Raw genomic sequence first — 25584 nt, forward strand, 5'->3', positions numbered from 1 at the left:
TAGTTTAAAACAATCTGATACAAGATTAAAAATCACATTTTTGTTAAACATTCATTGCCACTAACTTAGCAGCTTAAACACTAAGAAATAAAATAACATTTTTGTTAAACATAAATCAAATAACAACCTTCAGAAAAATACTTATAATATTAATTAAATAACATTGGTCATAAAAAAAAAAATTAACAATTTAACATGTGAATACCTATAATACACAAGGGAAGCTCAAGCTCCCCTCCCTTGTTCTATTATTTCTATTGGATGCAAAAATCTACCACCCTCAGCAAAAGCTTCCGTCTGCAAAAATCTGTTTTTCTCCTTTTTCTTTCAACCTCCAAAGTACACTGGATCATTAGCAAAATTCACTGTCCTACTAACTTTTTCCCTTGACCTTAGACTTTTTAATGGCTTTGCTATCACTGCCTTTGGCTTTCTTCGACTTGTTCTTAACAGTCCGTTGCTCAGGTTTATCATGAGGATTCACTTCCTCAAACTCCACTGGTTTTATAATAACACCTGGTTTCTTCACCACCTGCACATACAAGAATATATTTACATGACAGTTTATAATAAAAAAATGCAGGTGCATATCATGATGTATTTCAGCCAAGTAGTTTCATTTGGTACAAGAACCCACCAAAACCCATTAGAAGTATTCAAAATTCAAGAAAGGCTACGGCATGATGATATTTAAACACAATTTCAACGATAGCCAGTTCCCAAAGGAACTGTTCTGAAAAACTTACTTCAGGTCGATTAAGAGATCCAATTGCAATAGCTGGGTTAAATTCAGGTCCAATGGGCATACGCATGCTCTGATCATAGACCTCTTTCGATGTAAAAGGATAAGGCAGCGATTTTGTATGGAGTTTCTCAGCCTGTCATATTCAAAATAATAAACTTAAAACCTGCTCAATTACATGACTGAGAAGAAAAATAACCAGTGCATAAAACAAAATAGTAAGTACTGTATTAGCCAGAAGATAATAAAGGAAAAAATGGTGGTTGGCAACATGATTAAAGCCCACTAAATTAAAAAACTCAAATTGTGTATCAAAATTCAGTTCTCCCATCCAAACGGCATTAGACCAAACCAAAGCAACCACACACAGGTATACAATACGGCAATGTTTTGCCCTAAGATGAGCAACATATAAACTTTCAAAATATATGAAAATATAAAGAAAAAAAATATGAAACATAGATTATATTATTATTTTTAAAATTATTATAAAGTTTGGTAAAGAAAATCCTAGTAATAAACAAGAATTGTTGACCGAAGTCTTAAACTGGTGTAAGATGCTCCTAGTAATAAACAAAAATCATATTATATTCAAAAAATTAATGGTGTAAGATGCCGAAGTCTTAAACTGGTATAAGTCGATTCCTCACCAAAACAATAGATAATAATAGAAATATTAATATTAACAATACTCTAAACCTTAATAATGTTGACTGCAAAGCCCGAAGTTAAAACATTCAATCAAGAATAACTCCTCAAATTTCTTACCGGAAACAAATTATCGCAGGCAACTATGTTGATGTCTATAATTCGGATGCATATGAAAGGTCCCAAACCTTGTATGTAATATTACTAACCTTCTTACTTAGTTTCTCGGAGATGATCACATTTTTTAGCTGAGCATCCTTTCTCTTCTTGAGAGCTTCTTCCCTTTTTCTCTGGTCGTCTTCGTGTTTTTTGAGCATCCAGGATGGTAAGCCTTTCTTTTGCTGTACATGAGTCCATTGGCCCCAGCCCGGAAGTAATAGAGGCTTTTCTGGCTCAGGATTTTCTTCATTGAGGATTTCCTGCTTATCCTTTTCAAAATCATTCTCTACATCATCCGCAGCAAAAGCTTGTCGAATGAGCTCCTCTTGAGATGGAAGTTCATAAGATGGCTTAGATGCAGAAGTCAAAATTCCATCCACCATCTGTCCTTCATTATCTGTATCGCTATCCTCTTCCAATTCTTTTTCAGTGTTCTATGACATAAAAGGAAAACATAATAAGGCAAAACTAACAATACAGTTTATATTCAAGGAAAATTCAAGGAGTTCATACCTTTATATTGTGACTAACAGGCTCTGTAAACTTCGGAGATTTCTTGATGTCTGTGTCTATACCACTTCTGTTTTTTGCCTGCTCATTATCAGACAAACAAAAACCCCCATTTATATGAAAGATATAAAGATATTTTTTTTATAAAAGGAAGAGATAAAAGATATAAAAAACAAAGCAATATATTACACCTTTTTCCATGTATCTGAGGCAAATATGGAAACTTCATATGTAGTTTTCGGCCCAGGGTTTTCTACAATCTCATCAAAGTTCTGTGATCAAGATTCAAGAAATGCATAAAATGTGTTATACTCATCAAACAAAATATAAACGTCTGAAGAAACTCCAAGAAAAGAGGAAATTACCTTAAAAACAGATTGTTTGCGTGTATCAACAACTTCTTGATTTAAGACCGAATTGTTGACGACGTCCGTTTGTGCTAGATCACTTCCCCCATTCTCAAAGTTACCACTTTTGCGGGCATCCAAGTCATCCTCACTATCACTGTTGTCATAAAATTTATCTAATTTCACCTTATTATTACCAGCATCAATTGTCTTGGCTTTAGCCATTCCAAATACTCTCCTGCCACTGGTAGATGCATCTTTTGGATCCTCTGAGCCACCAGAATCCTCCAGCTTCTTCATGGAATCTTCATATTCTTGAAGAGTAAGGTTGACGTCCTCAATAGTTTCTGCTCTTCTTTTCTCCAATCCACGCCTCTACACCAGAACAAATCAGATGGAGGTCGTAAACTACTAGCAAAAAAAATCTTTTGACAAATTACAAGCTCCAAATTGGATCCCAGAGTAAATATTTAAGAAACCATAGATATGTAAAAGAAGTCTTCCTCGTAGTTGGAGATACCCCTTTCGAATACCAAGAGAACAAATCATTTAAAAAGATAATAGTTCATATAAAATATTTGAAGTCTTTTTAGATATTAGGAACATATAAACACCATCAGAGGTTCGGTAACTATTATTTCTTTCAGGAAAACAATATAACAAGAGAGGAAGAATAGATAACTACCATAAAAGGTAAAGATAGCAATCCCGACTGGGGAATTTCCTCGTCTTCCTCCAACACTTTCATCGTCTTTTGTTTTGCTTTTATCAGAAGCTTGTTAGCCTTATCCAGATCAGAATCAACGGTGTTCTCATCGTCATCATCGTCACTGGTATCTTCGCTGCTGCTGCTGCTATTGTACATAGAATGTTGTTTTCTAGTCAACTCACTACGTATTTGACCAAGCTCTTTCACGGCAGCAAGAGTTCCTTCATCTTGCTTATCTAAACCACGGTGCTTAATATGCTGAAACCACTTATTATTTTTGTGTCTCAGAGTCATGCGCTCCTAAAAACAAATTGGAAAATGAGAAAAGGATTAATAAGAACAATAATCTTCGTTTATTCAACAAGACGTGTGTGTGTGTGTGTATACCTCCACCCTCTGGCGATCTCGTTTTATGGCATATTCCTTAGCAGCTTCATTATCCATTTCCAATTGAGAAGACTCTGCCTTCAATCTATCTTTCTTTAACAAACGATGATAAGTCCTGGACTTTATCTTTTTAACGTGTTTTGCCTTCATTTCATGACGAAAAAGAAGGCTCCGCATCTTTGCAATCCGGTTTTGCCGATCGGTCTCATCTTCTATAGAAACCTATCAAGAATCATTATAACAAAAAATAAATGGAAATTCAGCAATGATAATGAAAACTTTGTAAACAGATTTTTAGGAATGTAGTTGTTGCTATTAAATTTGGAGATAAATAATTGAGTATAGAATTTTCCCAAGGCATTCTATTATGCTATTGATCAATGTTATTATATACTTCCACATAGTTTAATAAGAGGAAGAAGAACAAAAATACTGACAAGAGGAGGGAGGAGGACTAAAAAGATGACATTTCAATTCAATAATTTGTTAAGACATTATCGAAACCCAAACTAAAAATCATTTTAGAATATATGTCATGTTGTTGAACAACAATATCTAACAATCATTATTAACTTAACCCACAAATTCTCAAGTTTGAGTTTTGAAATCATGGGAACAAAAAAAAAGACAATCGGATTCCACATTTGACAATCCACTAATGTAAAATTTGATTATCATAAATATAATAAAATATAAATTATAAACAACATATCCATACCTTATTCAACTCAAGAAGCCTAGAACCATCATTCTTATGAGCTTCCATAACTTTGTCATCATGAACTAGTGCAGCCATTTTCTTCTCAAAATCAGTTCTGGGTTCAAATTCAGAAGCTATTGCTCCTATAGTTGAAAACCCTAGATTTATTTGATCATCAAAGTATATAGTAGGTGCCTCTCTGTTTCTCTGAATAATGGGTTGCCACTTTGTGACTTGTTTCTTCGATATTTCATATGCTACCTTCCTATCTACCTTTGCTTGATCTGCCATTGGTAGTGGTGCATAAACAGTTCTAGCATTATTCTCAATTTGTTGACTTCTCTTCCGAAGTTTGTGATAATCAGGGTTTTCACGAAGGGAATTAAGGAGGTCCTCAATGCTAACGTGTCCATCACCATCCAGAACATCACGACTGGGATTATATTCGGACTCTGGATATAGCTCTGGAACAGCAGTATTCTTCATCATCGTCTTCTTATTCCCTGTATTATTATAAAAATTAAAAGTGTGTCACAGTTCTGATAACAAAATAGAACGGTAAGATTCACTATGGAAACTGTTGATATGCCAAAATCGAACATTAAACTTCTTACCTTCAAAAGTCTCAGTTGGCATACCAGTAATTCCCTGTAGCATCCTTACATGTCTCCCATCATCTTCTTCTCCAGAACCATCGTCCAGGGCATTTTCATCGTCATCATCCCCAATTTCATCATCAGATTGCACATCCTCATCCTATAATACAAATGGACACAGAAGGAAATAGAAGGGATGAGCTGATACATGAATTTAACAAAAGGAAGCAAATACATTTGAACAATGACGTCAAAGAAATTAAGGAAAAAAACATAGATACACACCGTTTAATCAATGTCATGGTTAGAAAATAACAGGGATTCAGATAAAATAAACACACTTACACGTTCACCGAAATATTATTTGATCTAGGCAGGTTTGAATTGTCTTATTTGAATTTATCCAGTGACATAAACACACTTGTGATACTATTTAGGAGAACTTACACAAACAATTCACCACATGTCCAGTATTCAGCTTATTTGCACAAGCCTCCAGGTTAAACACATTTGTGATACCGATTAAGAGAGTGTATGAATACTTCCGACATGTTCATTAGCTGTTTTCAGTTTATTTTCCCAAACTTTCCAAGTTATCTTGAGAAAACAGCTTATAAGCCATCTACCAAAACATGGCCTTTTGACATAGAAAATAACAGCACTTACATGATAACATATACATATAAACACTTATATGATAAGTGTTAACGCAATAAGAGATTGATTAAGTTTATTATCGAAACATGGCCTTGTAACATAGAAAATAACATATAGAAATAATGCATGATAAGAAATACGGTTCATGAAACTAATATACAACTAGAAACTCGATAAAAAGCGTAAAAGTAAGGAATGGAAAACCTCGAAATCAGAATCAAGGTCGTCATTGACAGAGACAGGGTCGTATCGCTTATTCTTCTTTGACTCTTCTTCAGGCAGATCTTCTTCATATTCGTACACATCACTGTCGACATCATCGATATCAACATTATTAGGGTTTAAAGTTTGAATCTCTTTTTTCAAAGACGAAGGTAAACGGGGACCGGTCTTCTTGAGTCGAATGTCTGAACTCTTCGACTTCTTTTTTGCGCGATTGGCGTTGGGTCTCTCCTTCCGCTTCTTGTCAGCCATGTCTGATTATGGCAGCGCGGTTGAGAATAGCAACTCAAATCAAATCGGTGCAAGCGCCGTTAGGTTTAGAGCCAGAGAAGGGTTTAGAGCAACAGATTCGACTGAGGGAATGAGATGGTATCCTACTTACCTACAAATAAAATATTTTATTATTGTAACATTTTCTTCACGAATATCTCTTTTATTTTATTTTTACACCAAAATACTCCGCTCTTAATTTTATATTCAAGATTATTTTACTTTTTCGGCCTAATAAAAAGTCACTGGCTCAGAGTGCTAGGCCCAATAGAAAGTCACTGGTCCAGAGTGCTAGACAAAACTGAAATGGACCGAGGTCGCTGGCCCAGAGGCAATCTCACACTAGAGTTTAAAATTTTTTTTTATCATTTTATGCATTATTATATTAATTTAATACATTAATAAATAATTAAATTAATAAATAATAATAATTATTATTATTATTAAAAATTATTATAATTAAAAATAAAACTAAATTATATTTGCGGTCCCTTAACTTAATTTCAGGTAACGTGTTAGTCCTTTATATTTTTTTTTCCCGAGTTGGTTTTTTATTTTAACTTTAAATGACAATTTGACATTTTATATTTTAAAATGTCAATAATATTGTCCTTTTTTTTACAAAAAAATCATCAAATTTTTCAAACAAAACCCATAAAATTCATTATCATCTTCAATAAAATATAAATTTAATCAAATTCATAACTTAAATCTTGAAATAAACTCATATTTTCATTCTTTATTTGATGTTGTTGGAGATGAAAATATGAGTGTATTTGAATATTTGAGTTATGAATTTGATAAAATTAGAATTATATTGAAGATGATTATTAATTTTATGGGTTTTGATTGAAAATTTTGATGATTTTTTTTTTGAAATTTTGTATAAAAAAAAAAAGATAACATTGTTGAAATTTTAAAACATAAAATATCAAATTGTCACTTAAAATTAAAATAAATGACCAATTTGGAAAGAAAAAAAAAAGATAAAGGACTAAAACGTTACTTGAAATTAAGTTAAGATGCCACAGATGTAATTTAACCTAAAAATAATTATAATTAAAAATAGTAAATTATATTATAAATTTAAAAGTAAATACATTAAAAATACAATTGGACAATTGTTTATTTAATAAATTAAAATTAATTATAATATTATAAAAAAAAACAAAATACTAATAAATAATCATATTATTTGCTACTTATCAAATTGTACAATTTATCATTACTCAGTTTGCTAAAATTAATTTGATACTTACTAAATTAGACAATTTACAATTAATCAATTTGTTACTTGCCAAATTATATAATAGATTAATTTTCTCATTTAATGGTTAAATTAATCATTAATCACAAATTTCTAAAATTAATTTTCTCATTAAATATAATTTAGTAAATTGATTAATTTTCTCATTAATTTATAAATTGATTTGTGTGATTTAAAAAAGTAATAAAAGTAAAAAATGAACCTAATCTAATCATTTTATATATAGATATTTTTAAAATACCTTTGAAAGATTAATATATTTATTTTGATTTTATCTTTTGAAATAAATAAACAATATATTAGTATAAAATATATTACCTGATTTTATCTCATTATATCAAAAAAATTGATTCGTGTGATTGGTATGATTTTTTTTTTTCTGGAATATTTTTTTTCTTGTAATACCAAAATACCTCACTCTCACTTTTATATACGAGATTGTCCTATTTTTTGGGCTCAATAGGAAGTCGTTGGCCTAAGGTGCGACCAGCTGAAAACCACTCTGACCTTAGGTTACTAAGGTTTAATTTTTTTTTTATTTTTTTTTTTATGCATTATTATATGAATTTAATATATGCACTTAGTTGGAAATCGCTGACCCAAAAACGAACTCTTACTAGGTTTAATTTTTTATTTTTTTTCATTTTATGCATTATTATATGAATTTAATATATTAATAATAATAATTAAATTAATAAATAATAATAATAATAAATAATACATTAAATAATAATAATATAATAATAACAATAATAAATAATATATTAATAAATAACAATAAACTCATAAGCTACTTGAATAGCTTATCAGAAAGTGCTATAAACTCATGAGTGATTATTAACAAACACAATTTATACCTTACAAACTTGTATCTTGGTATTGTCAAATAAAATCTTAAAGCAGCTCATCATTTGAAGTAATATTTAAATTAATTTCAAATTCTAGTTTTTTTTTTTAAAGATATAACACAGATGATAATTCTTAAAAATATTTTTTTAAATAAGTTATAGCAGACGAATATAAATTTAAATTTTCAAATGACGGTTGATAACAAAAATTGATTATGTCGTAAAAGGTAATGTACAATATTTTTTATTTGAGTATTATGAATGGATAAAATGTGGTTGAGAGATAAATCCACTAAAGATAACTCACAAGGTTTTTTTGATATAGATTATCGACAAAGTTAATTGCTACTTTACAACATGGTTAATAAAAAATCCACATTTAATTTTGCATTCAAAGTAATTAGAACTAGTAATGTTTGCATAAACACTTTAATTAAACAGTTATAATGCAAGTGTTTTTGTATACATTATTTATAAAATAAAAAAATAAATAAAGTCAAATTATATTCATATAAACGATTAATTATTGTCCTTGTTGGACTGTATAATGGATATTGTGTCTACATCGTCAACTAAAGATAGATCCACAAAAACAATCGGCTTAAACCTCATAATTTTTTTTTTAATATAAGTTTTATGTGGTCAAACAATAAGTTATTGACTTTAGAAATGAAAGTGATTTTAAAACTAAAATTAATAAAAATTTATTGGTCTAAATTTTGTTTGAATAAATTGACATTGTTATTGAGTAGAAAATAAATATTAAACAAATTAACTATAATAATTTAATAAAAGATTTTGCATTTGTCTTTAAAACCTAATTCAATTATTAAAATATCAATAATTTTAGATTAAACATAGTATATCATATTTAAAATTGAGATTTCGTACTTGCGTAAGTTTCTAATAGTAATTATATAATTCATTCATAAAAAAAGAAAATAAATTTGCATTCTGAAAATAAAATTATATTACCATATTATTATGGACATAAAAGAATGTCTCACCTTAAAATTCAAATATGTGTCTGTACATATTGGGCTGAAGTGCATGTGCATAAAACAAACATAAAAGACAAAGATCGAGTTGGAATATATTGTTGATAATAATTACAGGAAGTAATAAAAAATTGAAACAATTGTCGTTGAATTGTTTATAAATGAGACAAGGAGATAAACCACATCGAAACGAGATAAGAATATAAGTGGAAAAACTATTTAATGTTTGATTAAGGATATAGTATTATTATCAAACAAGAAACAAATTAATTTCGCTAAAACATCCTACAATATACTTATAAGATAGAGAGAACGTGAGAAAAATAAATATTGTAAACATGAAAATAAAGAGAGAGACGAGTAATTAAAATTCCAGCAAGTGAGAGAAAAGGAGAGAAACCCATCTTGGAGATACAGAACACATGCAAATGATTAAGCATTTGAGTCCCAACAGATTTGCACGTGTCCTGCTTCTCCAACAAGGAGTTCTCAGCCTATAAACACCATTCACACCAATTGAGTTTGGTGAAAGTGGAAGTGCAAGTTGAACTACATGCAGGGAAAATGGGCACTATATATAATCGATGCAATTTTAGAGAGAGAATAGACATAATGGATTTTTATGTAATTAAGGAGCACTTTTTGCTGTTTATGTTTTGGTCTCAAAAAAGGAAACACTATTCCTGACCATGCCATTACCTCATGCAAGTACACACACAAAATTCAAAGTTGCAATGTTGAAGGAAACCCAAAAGGAATCATAACCAATTAGTAGCAATTAATGATTCAAATTGCCGATTCAACGTCATTATTTTAATGAACTTAATTTATGCACTTTGAGTGTAATGTTTGTAGACAAGCATCCAATTACAACACCACATGTAGATAAATTAATGTTAATATTCCTTTTATTTATTTGTGCTGGTAATATTTTTTCAATTAAATATATTAATTTTTATTGATTGATATGTATTTTTTTTTCTCTTACAAAAATGATAAGAGGTAGTATATAATATTGACATTACTCTTTCATTTCTAAATATAAGTCTCGTTTAACAAAAGCTTGTTTCTAAATATAAGTTTACTCTAAAATTATCAGATACATTTATGTCTTCTTTTTCAAATAAATCTCTAATTAACATCAGTGAGTATCTTAGAATATAAAAAATCAAAACTAATTATATATAAATATAAAAAATATTTTAAGAGACGGATAGAATATTTTTTATTAGAGCTGAAAATCAAACTCGAACATTTCTTGTCACATCATTTTCTAACTCATACAAAATCTAAATAGTTGATCGTGATAATGTGAAACTTGTCATAGTAATGTTAGAAGCTGTTAATTTGAGGTTGATTGTAAGAAGGAAAAAAGCAGAAATGATTTATGGGTCCCACGTGCTTACGAGGTATTGTGTAGTGGGTTAGCACCGTTTTGGATTGCGTAGAATTGTTGAATTGGAGGGTGGGAGAAGAATAATGTATGAGTGCACGTTGGGTTTGCGTGTTGGGCGCAAGTTTTTGAGTATGGCATATGCATATGCGTGCGCCTCTATAAGTTTTAGAGCAAAAAGTTCCAACGCTCCATTACCTTTTCCCCCAAAGTTTACGGTGGTTGTACTTACTAGCATACATCAATTTCAAACACACTAATAATACTCGACAACATCTAAAGTAAACAATGAAAACACTCTGCGAAGGACATATTACTTCCACTTTATGTCGCGCTTGCTACTCACCCAGCAAGCATAAATAACAACGGTTGGTCAAGCATATAAGTTTTTTTAGTTAAATTAGTTGAAGTTCTTCATACATTTTAATTATAAACTATTGTTTAGATATTGGACTATTTGAACTATTCGGCTCCATGAATTGTTTGCTACCATATTAAGAGTGAATGTTTGGTTTAACGGTGAACAACTATAATCATAAATTTAAAATTCTCCCACTATTATTTTTAGAAGTTATAATGTGTATTCCACAAAGAGTTTATGTAAAATATAAAGAGTATTTTCTAGTGTCGTTTTGATTTATTATCTCTTTAAGATGGTCATCCTATTTTGTCATACTTTTAGGTTGTTTGTGCAAGAATAGAGGGTAGATTATTGATGAGGTCATTATCAAATCAAAGGACTTAAAGCAATAAATATTGGCGTGTGCATCTTGTATGAAGCAAAACCTTTATGCGGTGATGTACATGTTCTCATTATTCAAAGGCTTTTGAAAACTTAAGCATGCTCCCCAAAACAGCGAAAGATCTACGGCATTGGATGTGTGTTTTTTACCGTGCCATTTGCCAGAGAAAGGAACATCAACCCACAAAAAGATAGTCCCTTTGTTGTCCATTATATTTGGGAATTGATAAATTTTCCAATTCATTTGCTCGGATCCAAAACCAAGTCCCGTGAAAATGCAATATAACACTTTTTTTAGGAGAAGAAAGTGTTTTTATTAAAATAAAAAAAAACAGAGGGAATTCAGTTAAAAAAAAACATTTATAAAATGGATAATATGATCTACCCCATTTTGAATAATAACACTAGGATCTATAAACAGTTGCACACTATGCCTTCGACTCAAGTATGGAATTCCACAATTAATAAGCTATACATAGTAATTTTGATTATAAATCCTCAATGAAGTTAATAGTTCTTGCTAACCTAGCATGAGGTGCATCTCCCTGTTCTAAATTTTATCATTATGTGGGATTAGAGTTTATGATAAACTCTGAAAAATCTGATTTTTATTCTATTTTTGGCCAATGTAAATAGAAAACATACAAGAGGATAGCAGTTCAATGAGGATAACTAAATAATTGTAACAAAAACGGAAATCATGATCAATTCATCGACTTTTCATCCAGCAAAAAATTATGGGGAGTCTTCATCAAACAAGAAGAATGCATGACAAATCTAGATAAGTTAAACAAATATGTGATGGATAAACTCGAACCAGATAGTAATTTACCATAATAAAAAAGATAGTAATTTTTCAAATACAGATTTTTATAATAAAAATGTAAAAGTTCCTACCCTAACTACAATCATACACAACCCAAGGCTGCCAAGGATAAACACCAAATAAGAAGATAAACTATTCCATTAGATGATTTAACAACTCTATGCAAAAATATATGATTCTTGCCCTTCTTACACCATAAGTTGGAGAAATTGCGGTCTATTTCTTGGCATAAGTTATCAACATAGGGTTTTGTGGGGTTATCTTGAAACCTTGCAGTGCCTGCATAGCCACTGTGGATTGCATCTCATCTCCATATTCCACAAAAGCAATTCCTGGCTTCGTTTCAACCATTCTAACTTCCTTGAACCCAGGATATTGAAGAAAGAGCATTTGAAGCATCATGGGAGTGGTTTCATTGGGAAGATTCTGAATAAAGAGAATATTATTGGGAGGTGCCGGAGCCTCAGGTACCATGGATTTTGCACCACCTGGATAAGGTATCTGGGATAGCTGCATTATTAGAAAGGGCGTGTAACAAATGCAGAATCAAAATTGTTTGTGCTTCTGTGTATTTGAATAATTTGCTTTGAAACAGATAGTGTCATCTCATCTTAATTTTATGTTGATGATATAATATCTTCCAACTATCTCATTTTTTAGAACAAAAACATTTTCTTTTATTAGAAATTCAAAAAATATTTTTCAAAGGCAAACCGATGAATTAAAAAAAAAACTTTGCAGTCCGAGAAATATCATAACTCTAAGAATTAAGAAGGTGCTAGATTAAAATGAAACAAAATACTAGCATATTAAGATGCCTCTAACATGACCATTGACTAAAACAATTACAACAGCAGAGAAACTTACAGCAGGTGTTGCACCATAAGCACCGGGATAAGAAGGATTTAAGCCCATTCCAGCTAAATTAGCATCGTGTTGGTCCTTCCGTTTTTTGCCTGCCACAAAATGTAATTTCACTATGTATATTTATACGGCGTATATTATGCAGCTTTTCATTTTTAAAAGAGTTGCATCCATACTAAATGCTAAAAAGTGAAAAGTATAGTGTGACTGTGTAAGTATTTTCTTTGCCATTGGGTGCATAAAAAATATAACAATTTTCTCAAGGTCAATAAACACACTTCCCTAATTCCCTTAGCCCTCAGGTGCCTAGAGGCAGGCATGAGTCGGAAATTACATTTATTAGAAGTTTTCTTCTTCAATATTATCAGTTACAGAATGCATGGCCCAAAAGCCTCCTCGTTGCCAAACCAGAAAAAAACACCACCACCACCAAAAAAGAGAAAATCTATGGGCCGTTTTTTGCCATAACTAAACATTCAGTTACTTGGGCCCTCATTTTCAAGAAGAAATGAGCTTAGTTTAGTTTGCTTATGATCCCCTATGGGTTTAAACTTACAGTGCAATATCCTTAAAAAAGAACAGAGAGTTTAGAGATTTATACCTTTGTCATCGTGCCTCTTCCGTTTTTCCCGAGGAACAAAAGTACCATCTGCTTTTGCTATTATATCAGATTTAGTCCTGGCATACTGTATTCTCTGCATTTATTGCAATATCCAATTCAATTTCTTGCAAGAGAATATGTTCTGTCTATGGAAATGATATAAACTAACAACAAGGAGAAAGGAGACGAGGTACAACAATGAGCAAGTTGTTTACTATACCCCAAGATGTGTGATTATAATCAAATTCATTTCTCAAAAAATATTCTATTTTTTTACTGACTGAGCTGTATATTAAATACATCTACTTTACCATTTAGAAAATAGAAAAATGGATACATATAAGAGTGGAAATTTATGAAATTATGCTAGAGATTTGAAACAAAAATTAACAGATATATCCAGCACGACCAAATAAGGAACCATATCACAGATTAGCAAGACAACCATGTATATCACCAATTAAAATAAAGCTCCAACAGCACATAACAAACAACTTTCATTGCAGCACACAATGATATAAAACACCTTTTATAGCCAGGAAACATTCAGATAGAACTAATTGCAAATTTTGTCATGCCACGCATGAAGTCAGACCATGCATCACCGAAAATAGTTTTATTTTGGTGTGTCACATAAATCTAAAATATATAATTTCATTTACACACTTGTGATAAAGCTAGCTCAATTGAACCTAATAGTGGTTGTTCACAACAGAAGTGGACTGTGACTTCAAGCAAATTTTACCCACAATGTCAGAGAGTTAAATCTTGGAGTTGAAACTTCTAGTATGTTTTCCCCCAACTACCATCAGGGGTCAGTGCAATGCCGGAGCTTGGATGATATTATTGAGAAGGTCAAATAAATAAGCTACATAATAATGTTAATGGGTTCTTGACATAGTGGTTGTTATGATATTTTGGACCCTCATGTACTGGGTTCAAACCTTGTCAGTGCATGTTGGAATTGATCCCAAAACCTCTGAGAAGAAAAATATATTGGGGTGGACATTACATTTCCCTGTCCATGAGAAGATCCACCTCTGGATCAATGGTCGATCTCATGGCTATGCTTGCAGGATACTCAATCAAAGACAAAACAAGAAGCTAATTCAACTAAATTATAGTGAAGGAAGCCAATCTCATGGCTATTCTTACAGGATACCATTAAATTACATTTATACTGAAGGCCTATGACGTAGTTAACTTATCTCAAAACGGTAAACCACTGACAAGAATGTGTTTAATTAATCACAATTGACAATTGTATTTGATGAATCCTTGACATTGTAAGACAAGTTGTACTCGGCCAGTCCTTGGCATCAGTTTTACTACTTCCTAGTGTCCTAGACTATTTCTTTCTAATATCCATTATCCTTCCAAGATAAAGATTTTCCTACTTTGTTCAGCGAGGATAGGGGAGGAGGGACTCGGAGCATATATGATAAAGAATTTATTCCACAAACAACATAGCAAACACGATAGCCACTATTGCTTCCCGTCACAAGACAAGTGCAATTCCATGCAACATTTGACATGTTTTGGGTTCTTCCTTCCGCACTTTTCCATTAATAAGCATTACTCTATAACATTCTTCTTTGTTTTCTCTAATCTAATGGACGTTAATTATGCTAAATTTCCAAACAAGTTTCTGCCAGAGAAACTTCTGTCAAGTTAAAGATTGTTACACATTCCATTCCATGTTTAATAACTAGCATTATAATCAATTAGAACAAAATTACACCCAAAAACTCTAACTAGAAAACTAAATCCTAATCAAAACGAAACCTAAACACCTCAAATTAAAATGAAAATACAAAGTAAATGTAAAACAAAAAATTGAAGAGTTGAAAAGTGAAATTGAAGATATGTACCATGGGCTTATCGTAGAAAGGGAAACCTTGCATTTGCCTAAGTGCATTAGAAGCAGAAGATACATCCTCAAAAATCACCCAAGCTTGACCCTTATGTTTCAGAGTTTTGAAAGCCAACACCTCAAGTATCTTCCCAAATTGGCTGAAAACAGCGTGCAAGGACTTCTTCAACTCTGCATCCACATTAACATAATTAATAAAGAGTATATAAATGTAGCTATTGAAATTGTTGTAACGGAAAAATTGAAATGATTAATGAACCTTCAATCTTGATTTTTTCGTTGAGGTTGTTGATGTAGATGGTCATGTTTTGAGGGGTTTCGGAGACTGCATTTGTTTCGGACATCTTTTAGTTGCGATTTCAAAAATGGAAGAGTGAGCTTCTTCTTCTCCACGACCGAGGGTAAGTGAAACCCTATAAGCCACTGCCGGAGACGCTGCACCGTGAAAGCAGAGTGTTTTTTCAAAGCGAATGGGCTTTAGGCCTTCTTATTGTTTGGGCCTGAAAAATTATTCTCAACTATTCAAAGCCATTTCAATTCAGATAAATTGGATTTATACCCCAATACCCTCGCAACTATGAAAAAAAATTCAATTTTCGATATGAAATTTTATTTTTTTAAGAATCTTTTTTAGAAATTTGCGTATCTGATATTTTAAATTTAAAATTTTTGACATTTTAAAATATGAAAAAAAGATTATATATTAAAATTTCGTTTTCAAAATTTTCTACATGGTAAATAAACCGAGAAAAGAAATTTCATACTGAAATTTTTTAAAACCCCTAAAATTAAATTTAACATATTGAAAATTTTGAATAAACTTTAACATATTGGAAATTTTGAAAATTAAATTTTCGATATGTAAAAAACATAGATGTGAGGTTATAAAAACAAACTGATTTTCTTAAAAAAAATTGTATTTTCTACAATATTATTTTTGAATGTTTATACTAAAAATGATAAAATGTGAAGGTATGAGTTATAAGTGGAATATGAAATCCAATTCTCTAGTTTAGGTCATCTTTCATTTGGCATAAATTTTAATTTCAATTAAGAGTGTGTTTGTTATAGACTTTTTGTTGTACAATAATTATTTTTGAAAGTCTGTTACGATTTTTTAAAAATCATTTATAAATTATAAAATACCAAAATTTCTAAAAAATAATTCTAAATTATGGAATATCAGATTTCAAAAAATATATATGCAACAAATAGGCTCTAAGACGGAGAAAAAATATTTTATGTTTGAAAGGGTGATTACGGACCACGTAAAAACTTGGCTTTTTCAATATGTATTTCTGAAGTGTTTTTAGAGGGTGAGATAAAAATCATCCCTTATAATTCGTCCTCCGATAACACTTGATTGGCCCAGTAAAAAATGTTGAGAATCTGTTAAAATGTTTGAAAAAACCAAGAGAAATGTTTAATTTTTTTAAAAAAATCATCCCAAAATCACTTTAGGTGGGTACAAAGTCTCACGCACATCGAAGTCCATTTTCATTTTTCCCTTCTAGTTGTGGTCGTCCACTTGTTGCAACTTGCAACGAATTGAACTGGGAAGGTTCTCCGTATGTATGTCAACACCTGTCGATCAAACAATTATTATTGTCCACCCACAATTCATACTTCATTCCAAGACCGTCTATAAGAATTTGGATGTTATATATAAGTATAAATTTAATATCTTATTTTTTTATATATTTTTTATTATTTTTATGAATCACCTAATACTAATAAATTTTTCATTTTTAAATGATATTAATTAAATGAGGCATATTCTGTATTAAGGGAGGAGTTTTTTTGCTAGTATCAATGCACCTTTATTTCAATATCTAGTGTGACATTCTTTTGTCCAAGCAAAAGTATCATTATTTATGTGGAGGTTGTTTCAAGATAGGTTGCCTAAAAAGGAAAATTTGTTCTGTCGATGAGTCATTTCTGTTGAAGATCAACAATGTGTAGCAGGTTATGGTATGATGTTTTGAATTGATTTGGACTATTTGGTGTATTTCATAAGGATGCAATCAATCACGCTAACCAATTTGATGGTCTTTTTTCATGTGGCCGTGTAACGCGTCAAATAATTAATTTAGTTTGGTTTGCGGTGATGTGAGCAATTTGGAAATCAATAAATGAGGCGATTTTTCGTTCTCGTGTTTTGAATGCAAATCTTATTATTGAGCATGTCAATCTTTTAACATGAAGGTGAATCAAATTGCATGTAAAAGAATTTTGTTATGGGTATAACCAATGGTGTTCTCAACCTTTAGAGTACATTGGCATCGTTTGTGATTAATTGTTTTACTTTTTGTTTGAGTAATTTATTTTGTATTTTTGGTCTGTTTTGATCATACAATAGAAACATTGTAAAATTTATTTTATTTTTGCTGCTTATAACGTTTCTTGAATATATTTATTTTTTATCTGTTCAAATATATATATATATATATATATATATATATATTTACATATGATTAAAATAATAATAACAAACTTTATTGTGTTTGATATGATTAATATATTTTTGCATGATAAAATTTCATTCAACAATTTTGTCAATAAAAGAAAAATATTTGAGACAAGATATGAATGAATAATTGTGGCTAAATGAAATTTTTATAAAAAATAACATTTTTTTGTTCTTCTTTGTAAACTTGAGAGATCAAAAAATATCAAGAGTATGATAATTTTTCATAAACTTGAGTGATCAAGGAGTATCACGGGTAGAAAAATTAAGACATTATATTTTTATCTAGTAGTGTTCTAATTTTAGTATAAGAATAAAATGAAAGATATATTATTTTTTGGATTTTGGATTTATAGTTTTAAACAAATTAAACCACTAAAATTTTAAAAAAATATTAACGGTTTTTTTTAAGTACCTATTTTTTGTAAAAAAAAATTATAAACATACTCTCTTTTAAAAAATTTATACAAAACTATCAAATATTTAGGGTCAATATCACATTAAAATTGAAATTGACATGTCATAAAAATACCAATTATGTTAGATAATGGGTTGAAATCTATATAATTTCAAATATCTAATTTTTTGTTGAAATAGATAATGGGTCAATGGTAATCTATTCAATTTATATAATTTTTTATTGTAATTTTGTATTTTAAATAATTTATATGAATTTATATTATTATTAATTTTTATTTTGTATGTTTTAATAAACAAATAAAAATAAGTACTACAAAGTCAGCTTCACAAAAAGGTGACTCCCTAAAAGAAAATATAGAAAAAATTAAAAAATCATTTCAAAGTCTAAGTTTATAACCACAACTTCCTATTAATATTTAAAAGTATGATATATATTGGCATTTAATTTTGAAAGTTAAGTATATCAGAATTTTATAAATAAAAAATATTTGAAACAAATCTTTTTTATTATATAATTTTTTATAGTATATTTTTTTACTATATAATTTTTTATAGTATATTTTTTTACTATATAATTTTTGAAAGCTATAAAAAAATGGATGTCCCTTAAATTTTGAGTTACTGTGAAATCGTACACCCTAATTAAAGTCGCCGTTGCTTTGTTCTACTGTAATGGGCCATGAGGGGAACACAAGTAATCATACATTAGCCCACTGATTACATAATTGGTTTATACATCATATTAAACATTGAATTTATTCAATATGACATTCTTTTAATCAAGAATCTCGTCTCAAGTGTAAGTTTGTTTGTTTGTCTAAGCATATGACTTTCTTTTAAATAATTATTTTTCTTCTACATATTAATTTTTGTTTTTGTGTTTTTAAATGTTTTTGCCATCGAATATATTATTGAGATAAATTGTATATTAGGTTGTTATATTTAAAACATTTGACGACATTGTTTAAAATTATGTAAACACACTATCAACTACAATGTCGTTGAGAAAAAAAAAAAACTAAGTCAAAATTGTATCACATTCTCTTTGCACTGTAGGATCCATTATATAATTATACTACTAAACATGGCGCTTAGACCACTTGCAAATCAAATGGACTATGATACGAAGACACTTTGTTATCGAATGAACCATGGATATAAACTGCGAAGAGATTACAAAATAAATGGAGATTCGACTTGAAAATTAGTCAGTGTGTTTTTCCAAATGGCTAAACACTTTATTTATAGCCTTGAAAATAAAAATTACCCAGAAATGGAAGGCTCGTATCACTCAAATGATCAAATTGAGCTTGTGGGAGGCGAACATTTGAAGGTGGAGGATACACGCAGGCACATGTGCCATATACACTATGACTGGACTGGACTGCCGAACGGCGACACTCACATGTGGTGGTTAAGTTATATCCATAGATCATCTCCCAATCAAAAATTTTATACCTTTAGGACACAACTCAATAGTCTCACCCTACCTTATTATAACTACCATTGTGTGTAAATTATCCCACGTGAAATAGTCATTAAATTTTAATCATACAAATAATATCGGTGTACGATTAGATAAAAACAAAAAACCATCGCATTAGACGAGAAACACTCATATTTGGACATCATAAAACTAATAATTGTAATGTTATAATACTAACGTAACATTTGTTATTTTTTCACTATTATACTCCTACGTAAATAAAAATTACCCAGAAATGGAAGGCTCGTATCACTCAAATGATCAAATTGAGCTTGTGGGAGACGAACATTTGAAGGTGGAGGATACACGCAGGCACATGTGCCATATACACTATGACTTGACTGGACTGACGAACGGCGACACTCACATGTGGTGGTTAAGTTATATCCATAGATCATCTCCCAATCAAAAATTTTATACCTTTAGGACACAACTCAATAGTCTCACCCTACCTTATTATAACTACAATTGTGTGTAAATTATCCCACGTGAAATAGTCATTAAATTTTAATCATACAAATAATATCGGTGTACGATGAGATAAAAACAAAAAACCATCGCATTAGACGAGAAACACTCATATTTGGACATCATAAAACTAATAACTGTAATGTTATAATACTAACGTAACATTTGTTATTTTTTCACTATTATACTCCTACGTAAACAAACGTTATTTTGAATTTGCATAAAAAATTGTGTATTTTATCTTTTAAAAGATTAAAATTTGATATTTTCAAAATAAAATATTGTTTTGTGGTAGTTAATAAGTGTTCTAAACAAAATATTCTATTAAATTTTATCCAACTATTCTACTAACTATAATCAATAAAAGTATTTTAGCAAATGATATAAATTTTATTATTAAAATAAACTCTTAAGAATCACGTCCAACTCAAATATTAAAGTCAATTTTATTTATTTTTTCTTTAAAAACAGTTAAATTGATTTTGTGTTGCTTGTATAGTGTTCCTATTTTTTCTTTAAAAACAGTTAAATTGATTTTGTGTTGCTTGTATAGTGTTCCTATTTTGACTTTTGTGGCATTGACACCTTTATGAAAAATGAGTAAATGACTCTAGTTTAGATATTAAATTTGATTTGGAGTGTGAAGCATGAATATGTTAATAGTGAATCAAATTCTCTTGTCGTCATTGACATAGTAAAAAATGGAGTTCATTCGTCTCATCCAAGTGTTCATGTAGATGATGGGCATAACCAAATTCAAATGTTTTACAATAGAACCTCTCTTTTATTCATACCTTTAAGGAATCAAATTGACTTGCTGAGACATGAGGTTTCACATGATTATTTCCTAATTATTCCATCTCTTGTTATTTATAAGGAATCAAATTGACTTGCTAAGACATGAGTTTCACATTATTATTTCCTAATTATTCCATCTCTTCTTATTTATGAGAAACTGTAAGTTAACAAAAGTGGATATATCTAATTTAATTTTAAATTAAATATATTAACTTTTATTAACATACATTATGAATATTCTTTTTACATGTATCCCACTTTTAAATTTTGTTGTCTTTCATAATATATATATTCGAAACTATCATATTAAAATGTTTTATTTTATGGGCGAAGATAAAATTTTGAGGATGTAATCATATGAATATGAAGAAAAAAAAATCGGCATAGTAGTTGAACGCATTCTTGGGAATAATGTTGATACATATTTTTATTAATTGATACAATATATAAAAAATAATTAAAAATGTTAATTATAATATAAATTTAATTTAAACTAGTTACAACAATTACATAGATATAGTTCAGTTGTGAATAATGTTTTTCTGTTTTGAAATATGGTAGAGAAGATAACGAAATAGAGAAAGTGTTGTTGCAAAGCTATTTTTTATTTGATTATAAACAAATACTACTAATGTCTAAGTGCAAGGTAAATAGAAAACTAACTTATCCAATAGCAACAAAATAATAGATGTTTTTGTTTTGATTTATTTAAATTAAATTATAGAAAATTAACTAACTTTTTGCTATCCTCCAAGAACAATATTTTTGATTATTATTGGATTATCGATATAATATGTGCATTTTATTATTAATGTCTAATTTATTTATTATATAAATAAATTTATTTTTATTTAAAAAGAAATAAAATTTGAATATATCATATACAAAAACAACATAAACATGTTAAAAAAATTGAATTTACACCTTAATTGTTTAAACAACTATATATATACTAATTTATATTTTAATAAATAAAGTTGATCTTCATCATAGGAGGTAGTAGACCCATAATAGGAGATAGTTGGTTGCAAAATAAGAGAAAGTTTCTAATTAATTTATAATAGGCTGCAAGATAAAAGATAGTTGTTGAAATATTTATTTGTTATATGATATATTTAAATTCAATTTTTTTCTTTAAAAATAAAATATATTTATTTATAATATTATATATAAAATAAACACAAGAAATTAAACGAATGACGATATTCATTAACTAATTTTAGTCTAAAATATTATTCGAATATTATTGATAACTCTATTAAATATTTAAAAAGTTTATATTATTAATTAATAATTAATATTTTCAATTATTTATTATTTTCTGTTTATTATATTAATTAATAATAAAATTTAAAAAATATATGCATAAAAAATTACATTTTTTTTGAAGAAAATAAATTTAACAGTGAGATATATATAAAAAAATCTTAAAATAATTAAATGTGTGTTCACCTACCATTAATCATCCAATTCTATTAGACATTCTCAAGAAAAAAAGTGTCCAACATATTTTTTTTGATGTCAAATTTAATTTGCGTTGAATAAGTAAGCCAAAAAGCTTTAGTATATGAATCCTCCTGTGATGTTGCAATGATGGACAAGGTTCGTGGAAGTTAAGAGAGACAAGTCAAAAAAGCAAGTCTAGGTTCAGCTCATTCACTCACTTATTCATCGACCACCATTGACTCCATCATGACATGACATGACTTATGTCCTAGGACACATCATCACATGACCGGGTCTCCCTCTCTTTCCCATTCACAAGCCGTCGCACCCCAACTAAGCTTCTCGATCATTCTTTTCTTTTTCCCACTGAAATCAAACTTCTCGATTATTCTGATTTCACACCATCCAATTATTTAGGTTGCCGCCGTTAATTTCCACTTTAATTAATTCAATTAATTTAAATTAAATTTTTTGAGTCAATAAAAAATCGATTCCTTCTTTTTTTACAAATCAAATCCAATTTCTAGTCAAAAGAAAATCTGGATCTAAGTATATAATTTAAATCTTATAAAAAGTAAATGATTTAAAATATAATCAAATTTTTAATTTTTGAAAAGGATTTAACGAAGTGTTTAAGTATAAGAATTTAAAATATATAATTTAAAGTATGAATTTACATAATCAATTAATTATAATTATTAAATAATTAAAAATATTTAATTTTAATTTTAATTATTTTTAAAATTATATATAAAAATTATTGTGATTTTCTTATATTAGATTTATTAGGATTTATTGACCTTGTAAAAATTCATCCTAGTTGTATATATTAATTAAAGTCTTAAAAGATAATTAAATCTTTCGTAATGGATTTTTTTTAATAATGAAGTATTTAATTTAATTATATTATAGTAAGTGAAAGTAAATTGTTTAGCTTTATAATAAAAAGAAAGAAAAAAAGTAAATTATTTGTCATGATTCGAAGATAGAAAAATATGTCCCTATGATTTCACGCCAAGTGGCAACAAAAGAGATTACACGTTGATTGGTAATGATTATCTGTTATTTGACGCGGCTAGTATTCTGGCTTAACTAATCACGCACATAAATTATCCTCTAATCACGCGTGACGCGCCCCCTCTAACCCTATTATCTCACCCTTATAAATAATGCCCCCAACTCACATCTTAACATAACTCAATATCTTTAAAACTGTGGAAAGCTTATTTTCTCCAAAATTCATATATTCACATCAAACATTAAGCTTTCCATAGTTTTATCATACAATTGCAATGGCTCGCTCTTTCGCCAACGCTAAGGTTCTCTCCACCATCCTCCTTAATGGATTTTCCAACACTCTCACAAGGTACCGTAACATTATTATTGTTAATTTAATTTTAATTTTAATTCCTCTTATAAAAAAAGTTGAATTTTAATATATGGTTTTTGAATAAAATAAAACAGACGTGGTTACGCTGCGGCAACAGAAAGTGCAAGCAAGGTGGGTTCAATTAGTGGGAAGATAACAGCACCAAAATCAGGAGAAGAAAAAAGTGGTTCAACTTATAAGGTTTCGTGGGTTCCTGATCCTGTTACTGGTTACTACAAACCTGAGAACATCAAAGACATCGATGCTGCTGATTTACGCGCTAAGCTTATCGGCAAAAAAATCAACAACTAATTCATTTCAACACATTCAAGAAATTTTGGTTTAGGTTACATCAAAATTATATACTGTATTCAAGATTGGTAATTTAAACGGTGGATCTGATGAACTTTCGGGATTTGACGTTAGAGGGTTTAACGATGATTCTGTTAATGGCGAAGATCCTACTCTGTTAGGAGCATCTGTATTTGTTGATGATTATTGGTGTTATAATGTCTTCCAATCTTATTTAATGCAATTTATATTTTTAGTACCGATCAGTTTCTGTTTGTGTTGGGAGTTAATAGACACTATTATAATAGTTCATCAGTTTCAGTTTACGGTTGTTTTGAGTTTTACTTCATTAAATTCTTAAAAAAAATTCACTTCAGTAAATAAACTAAGTATTATCAAACAATTTAGACCCTTTTCTTAATCCAAGGACTAAAACGTCCAAAAACTGAATTATAAGAAATTATTTTGTTTCGATATTATTAAGGACACCCATACGAATTGTCTTAAAGAAATAATCAAATATTTTATATAAAAGATTTTGACAATAAATTTCCATCTAAAATTGATTTTTAGTCAATAAAAAATACTAGCCAATTTACTAATTAATATAAGAGTTTTATTGTTTTGCTAAATTTTTTTAAAATTATCACCATTCATGGAAATATTTTTATAGATAGTTTAAAAAAAATCAAATACATAATTTAGTTGTTATGCTAATTTTTTTTAAATTATAATCATTCATGGAAATATTTTTATAGATAGTTTAAAAAAAAGTCAAATATAAAAATATAAATTAAATTATTAACTTATATATTATTCAACTTTATTACGAATATCATGACAAATTTTATTTGATTGTTTTACACATCTATAGTTTGATATAAGTTTAGTCCCAATCTCTCAATCATCTAATAGGGATTTTGGGATGAGTCTCTTTGGATTTGATTTTATATTTGCTTAAATTTGGGAGGTTTTAGTTAATTTTGTTACGTAATCTCTAATTTGATAGAGATTTGCTCACAATCTTCCATTTATCTATTTGAACTCTTATTCCTAAGACTAAAAAAAGACTAAATATCAGCACTCAACTATGTGGTTTGTTTTTTTCTTTCTCGTCACACTTAGGACTGATTTTTAGTCCTTTTTTTTTTGTTCGAAATCACTTTTTACTTGGTTTATTTTCTTTCTATATTTAAATAAATGATTTTTATATAGATTTACATTTTTTTTACCCAAAATTTTGACCCAATTTTTTTTAGCATAATGGCTTGTTTATAATTTCATATCACACATTAATACATAAAAGTTTTACTTATGTGGAACATATAAGTTATAACATTTTATACATATGATGTGATATACACTAATAACACAACAATTTCCAGTTTCTTGTTAGAAATAATATTTACATAAATCAATGAGATAGATAATCTACACACGCGAGTTTTATAAAGGATGAAACATGCGTGACAAGTGAGTA

General features: G+C 29.2%; 3 protein-coding genes across 4 annotated transcripts; 1 reads left to right on the forward strand and 2 right to left on the reverse strand.

The window, feature by feature from the left end:
* Positions 1-6077, reverse strand: LOC101491846 (uncharacterized protein C57A7.06). The gene is made up of 11 exons (XM_004494870.4): positions 5660-6077; positions 4817-4958; positions 4221-4705; positions 3503-3724; positions 3092-3415; positions 2425-2781; positions 2251-2331; positions 2063-2140; positions 1600-1983; positions 747-878; positions 1-532 (listed from the first exon to the last, which is right to left on the reverse strand). Exons 1-11 carry the CDS (start codon positions 5927-5929, stop codon positions 374-376), a joined length of 2634 nt encoding a protein of 877 aa, XP_004494927.2. The 5' UTR covers positions 5930-6077; the 3' UTR covers positions 1-373.
* Positions 6078-11994: 5917 nt separating this feature from the next.
* On the reverse strand, positions 11995-15861 carry LOC101514663 (U1 small nuclear ribonucleoprotein A). Of its 2 annotated transcripts, none has more exons than XM_012714111.3 (5): positions 15619-15861; positions 15358-15530; positions 13487-13580; positions 12889-12977; positions 11995-12531 (listed from the first exon to the last, which is right to left on the reverse strand). In XM_012714111.3, exons 1-5 carry the CDS (start codon positions 15701-15703, stop codon positions 12238-12240), a joined length of 735 nt encoding a protein of 244 aa, XP_012569565.1. In that variant the 5' UTR covers positions 15704-15861; the 3' UTR covers positions 11995-12237. The 2 variants fall into 2 exon arrangements, with proteins under 2 accessions (XP_012569565.1, XP_004494379.1); XM_004494322.4 differs by having other exon boundaries at positions 11995-12522; positions 15619-15859.
* Positions 15862-23627: 7766 nt separating this feature from the next.
* Positions 23628-24430, forward strand: LOC101514990 (indole-3-acetic acid-induced protein ARG2). The gene is made up of 2 exons (XM_004494323.3): positions 23628-23810; positions 23909-24430. Exons 1-2 carry the CDS (start codon positions 23737-23739, stop codon positions 24123-24125), a joined length of 291 nt encoding a protein of 96 aa, XP_004494380.1. The 5' UTR covers positions 23628-23736; the 3' UTR covers positions 24126-24430.
* Positions 24431-25584: the final 1154 nt, after the last annotated feature.

The sequence above is a fragment of the Cicer arietinum genome, chromosome 3, assembly GCF_000331145.2.
Source record: "Cicer arietinum cultivar CDC Frontier isolate Library 1 chromosome 3, Cicar.CDCFrontier_v2.0, whole genome shotgun sequence".
NCBI classification, from domain to species: Eukaryota; Viridiplantae; Streptophyta; class Magnoliopsida; order Fabales; family Fabaceae; genus Cicer; species Cicer arietinum.

Bases quoted from the DNA above. Each gene is read 5' to 3' on its own strand.
- LOC101514663 (XM_012714111.3), bottom strand. From the start codon at position 15,703: ATGTCCGAAACAAATGCAGTCTCCGAAACCCCTCAAAACATGACCATC. The intron at 13,581-15,357 runs GTACATATCTTC...CAATAAATGCAG, and splicing joins CTTTCTACGATAAGCCCATG to AGAATACAGTATGCCAGGAC. The intron at 12,532-12,888 runs GTAAGTTTCTCT...CTAATAATGCAG, and splicing joins CTTATGGTGCAACACCTGCT to CTATCCCAGATACCTTATCC.
- LOC101491846 (XM_004494870.4), bottom strand. From the start codon at position 5,929: ATGGCTGACAAGAAGCGGAAGGAGAGACCCAACGCCAATCGCGCAAAA. The intron at 4,959-5,659 runs GTTTTCCATTCC...TTTGTATTATAG, and splicing joins ACCTTGATTCTGATTTCGAG to GATGAGGATGTGCAATCTGA. The intron at 2,782-3,091 runs GTAGTTATCTAT...GTTCTGGTGTAG, and splicing joins TGCTATCTTTACCTTTTATG to AGGCGTGGATTGGAGAAAAG.
- LOC101514990 (XM_004494323.3), top strand. From the start codon at position 23,737: ATGGCTCGCTCTTTCGCCAACGCTAAGGTTCTCTCCACCATCCTCCTT. The intron at 23,811-23,908 runs GTACCGTAACAT...AAAATAAAACAG, and splicing joins TTTTCCAACACTCTCACAAG to ACGTGGTTACGCTGCGGCAA.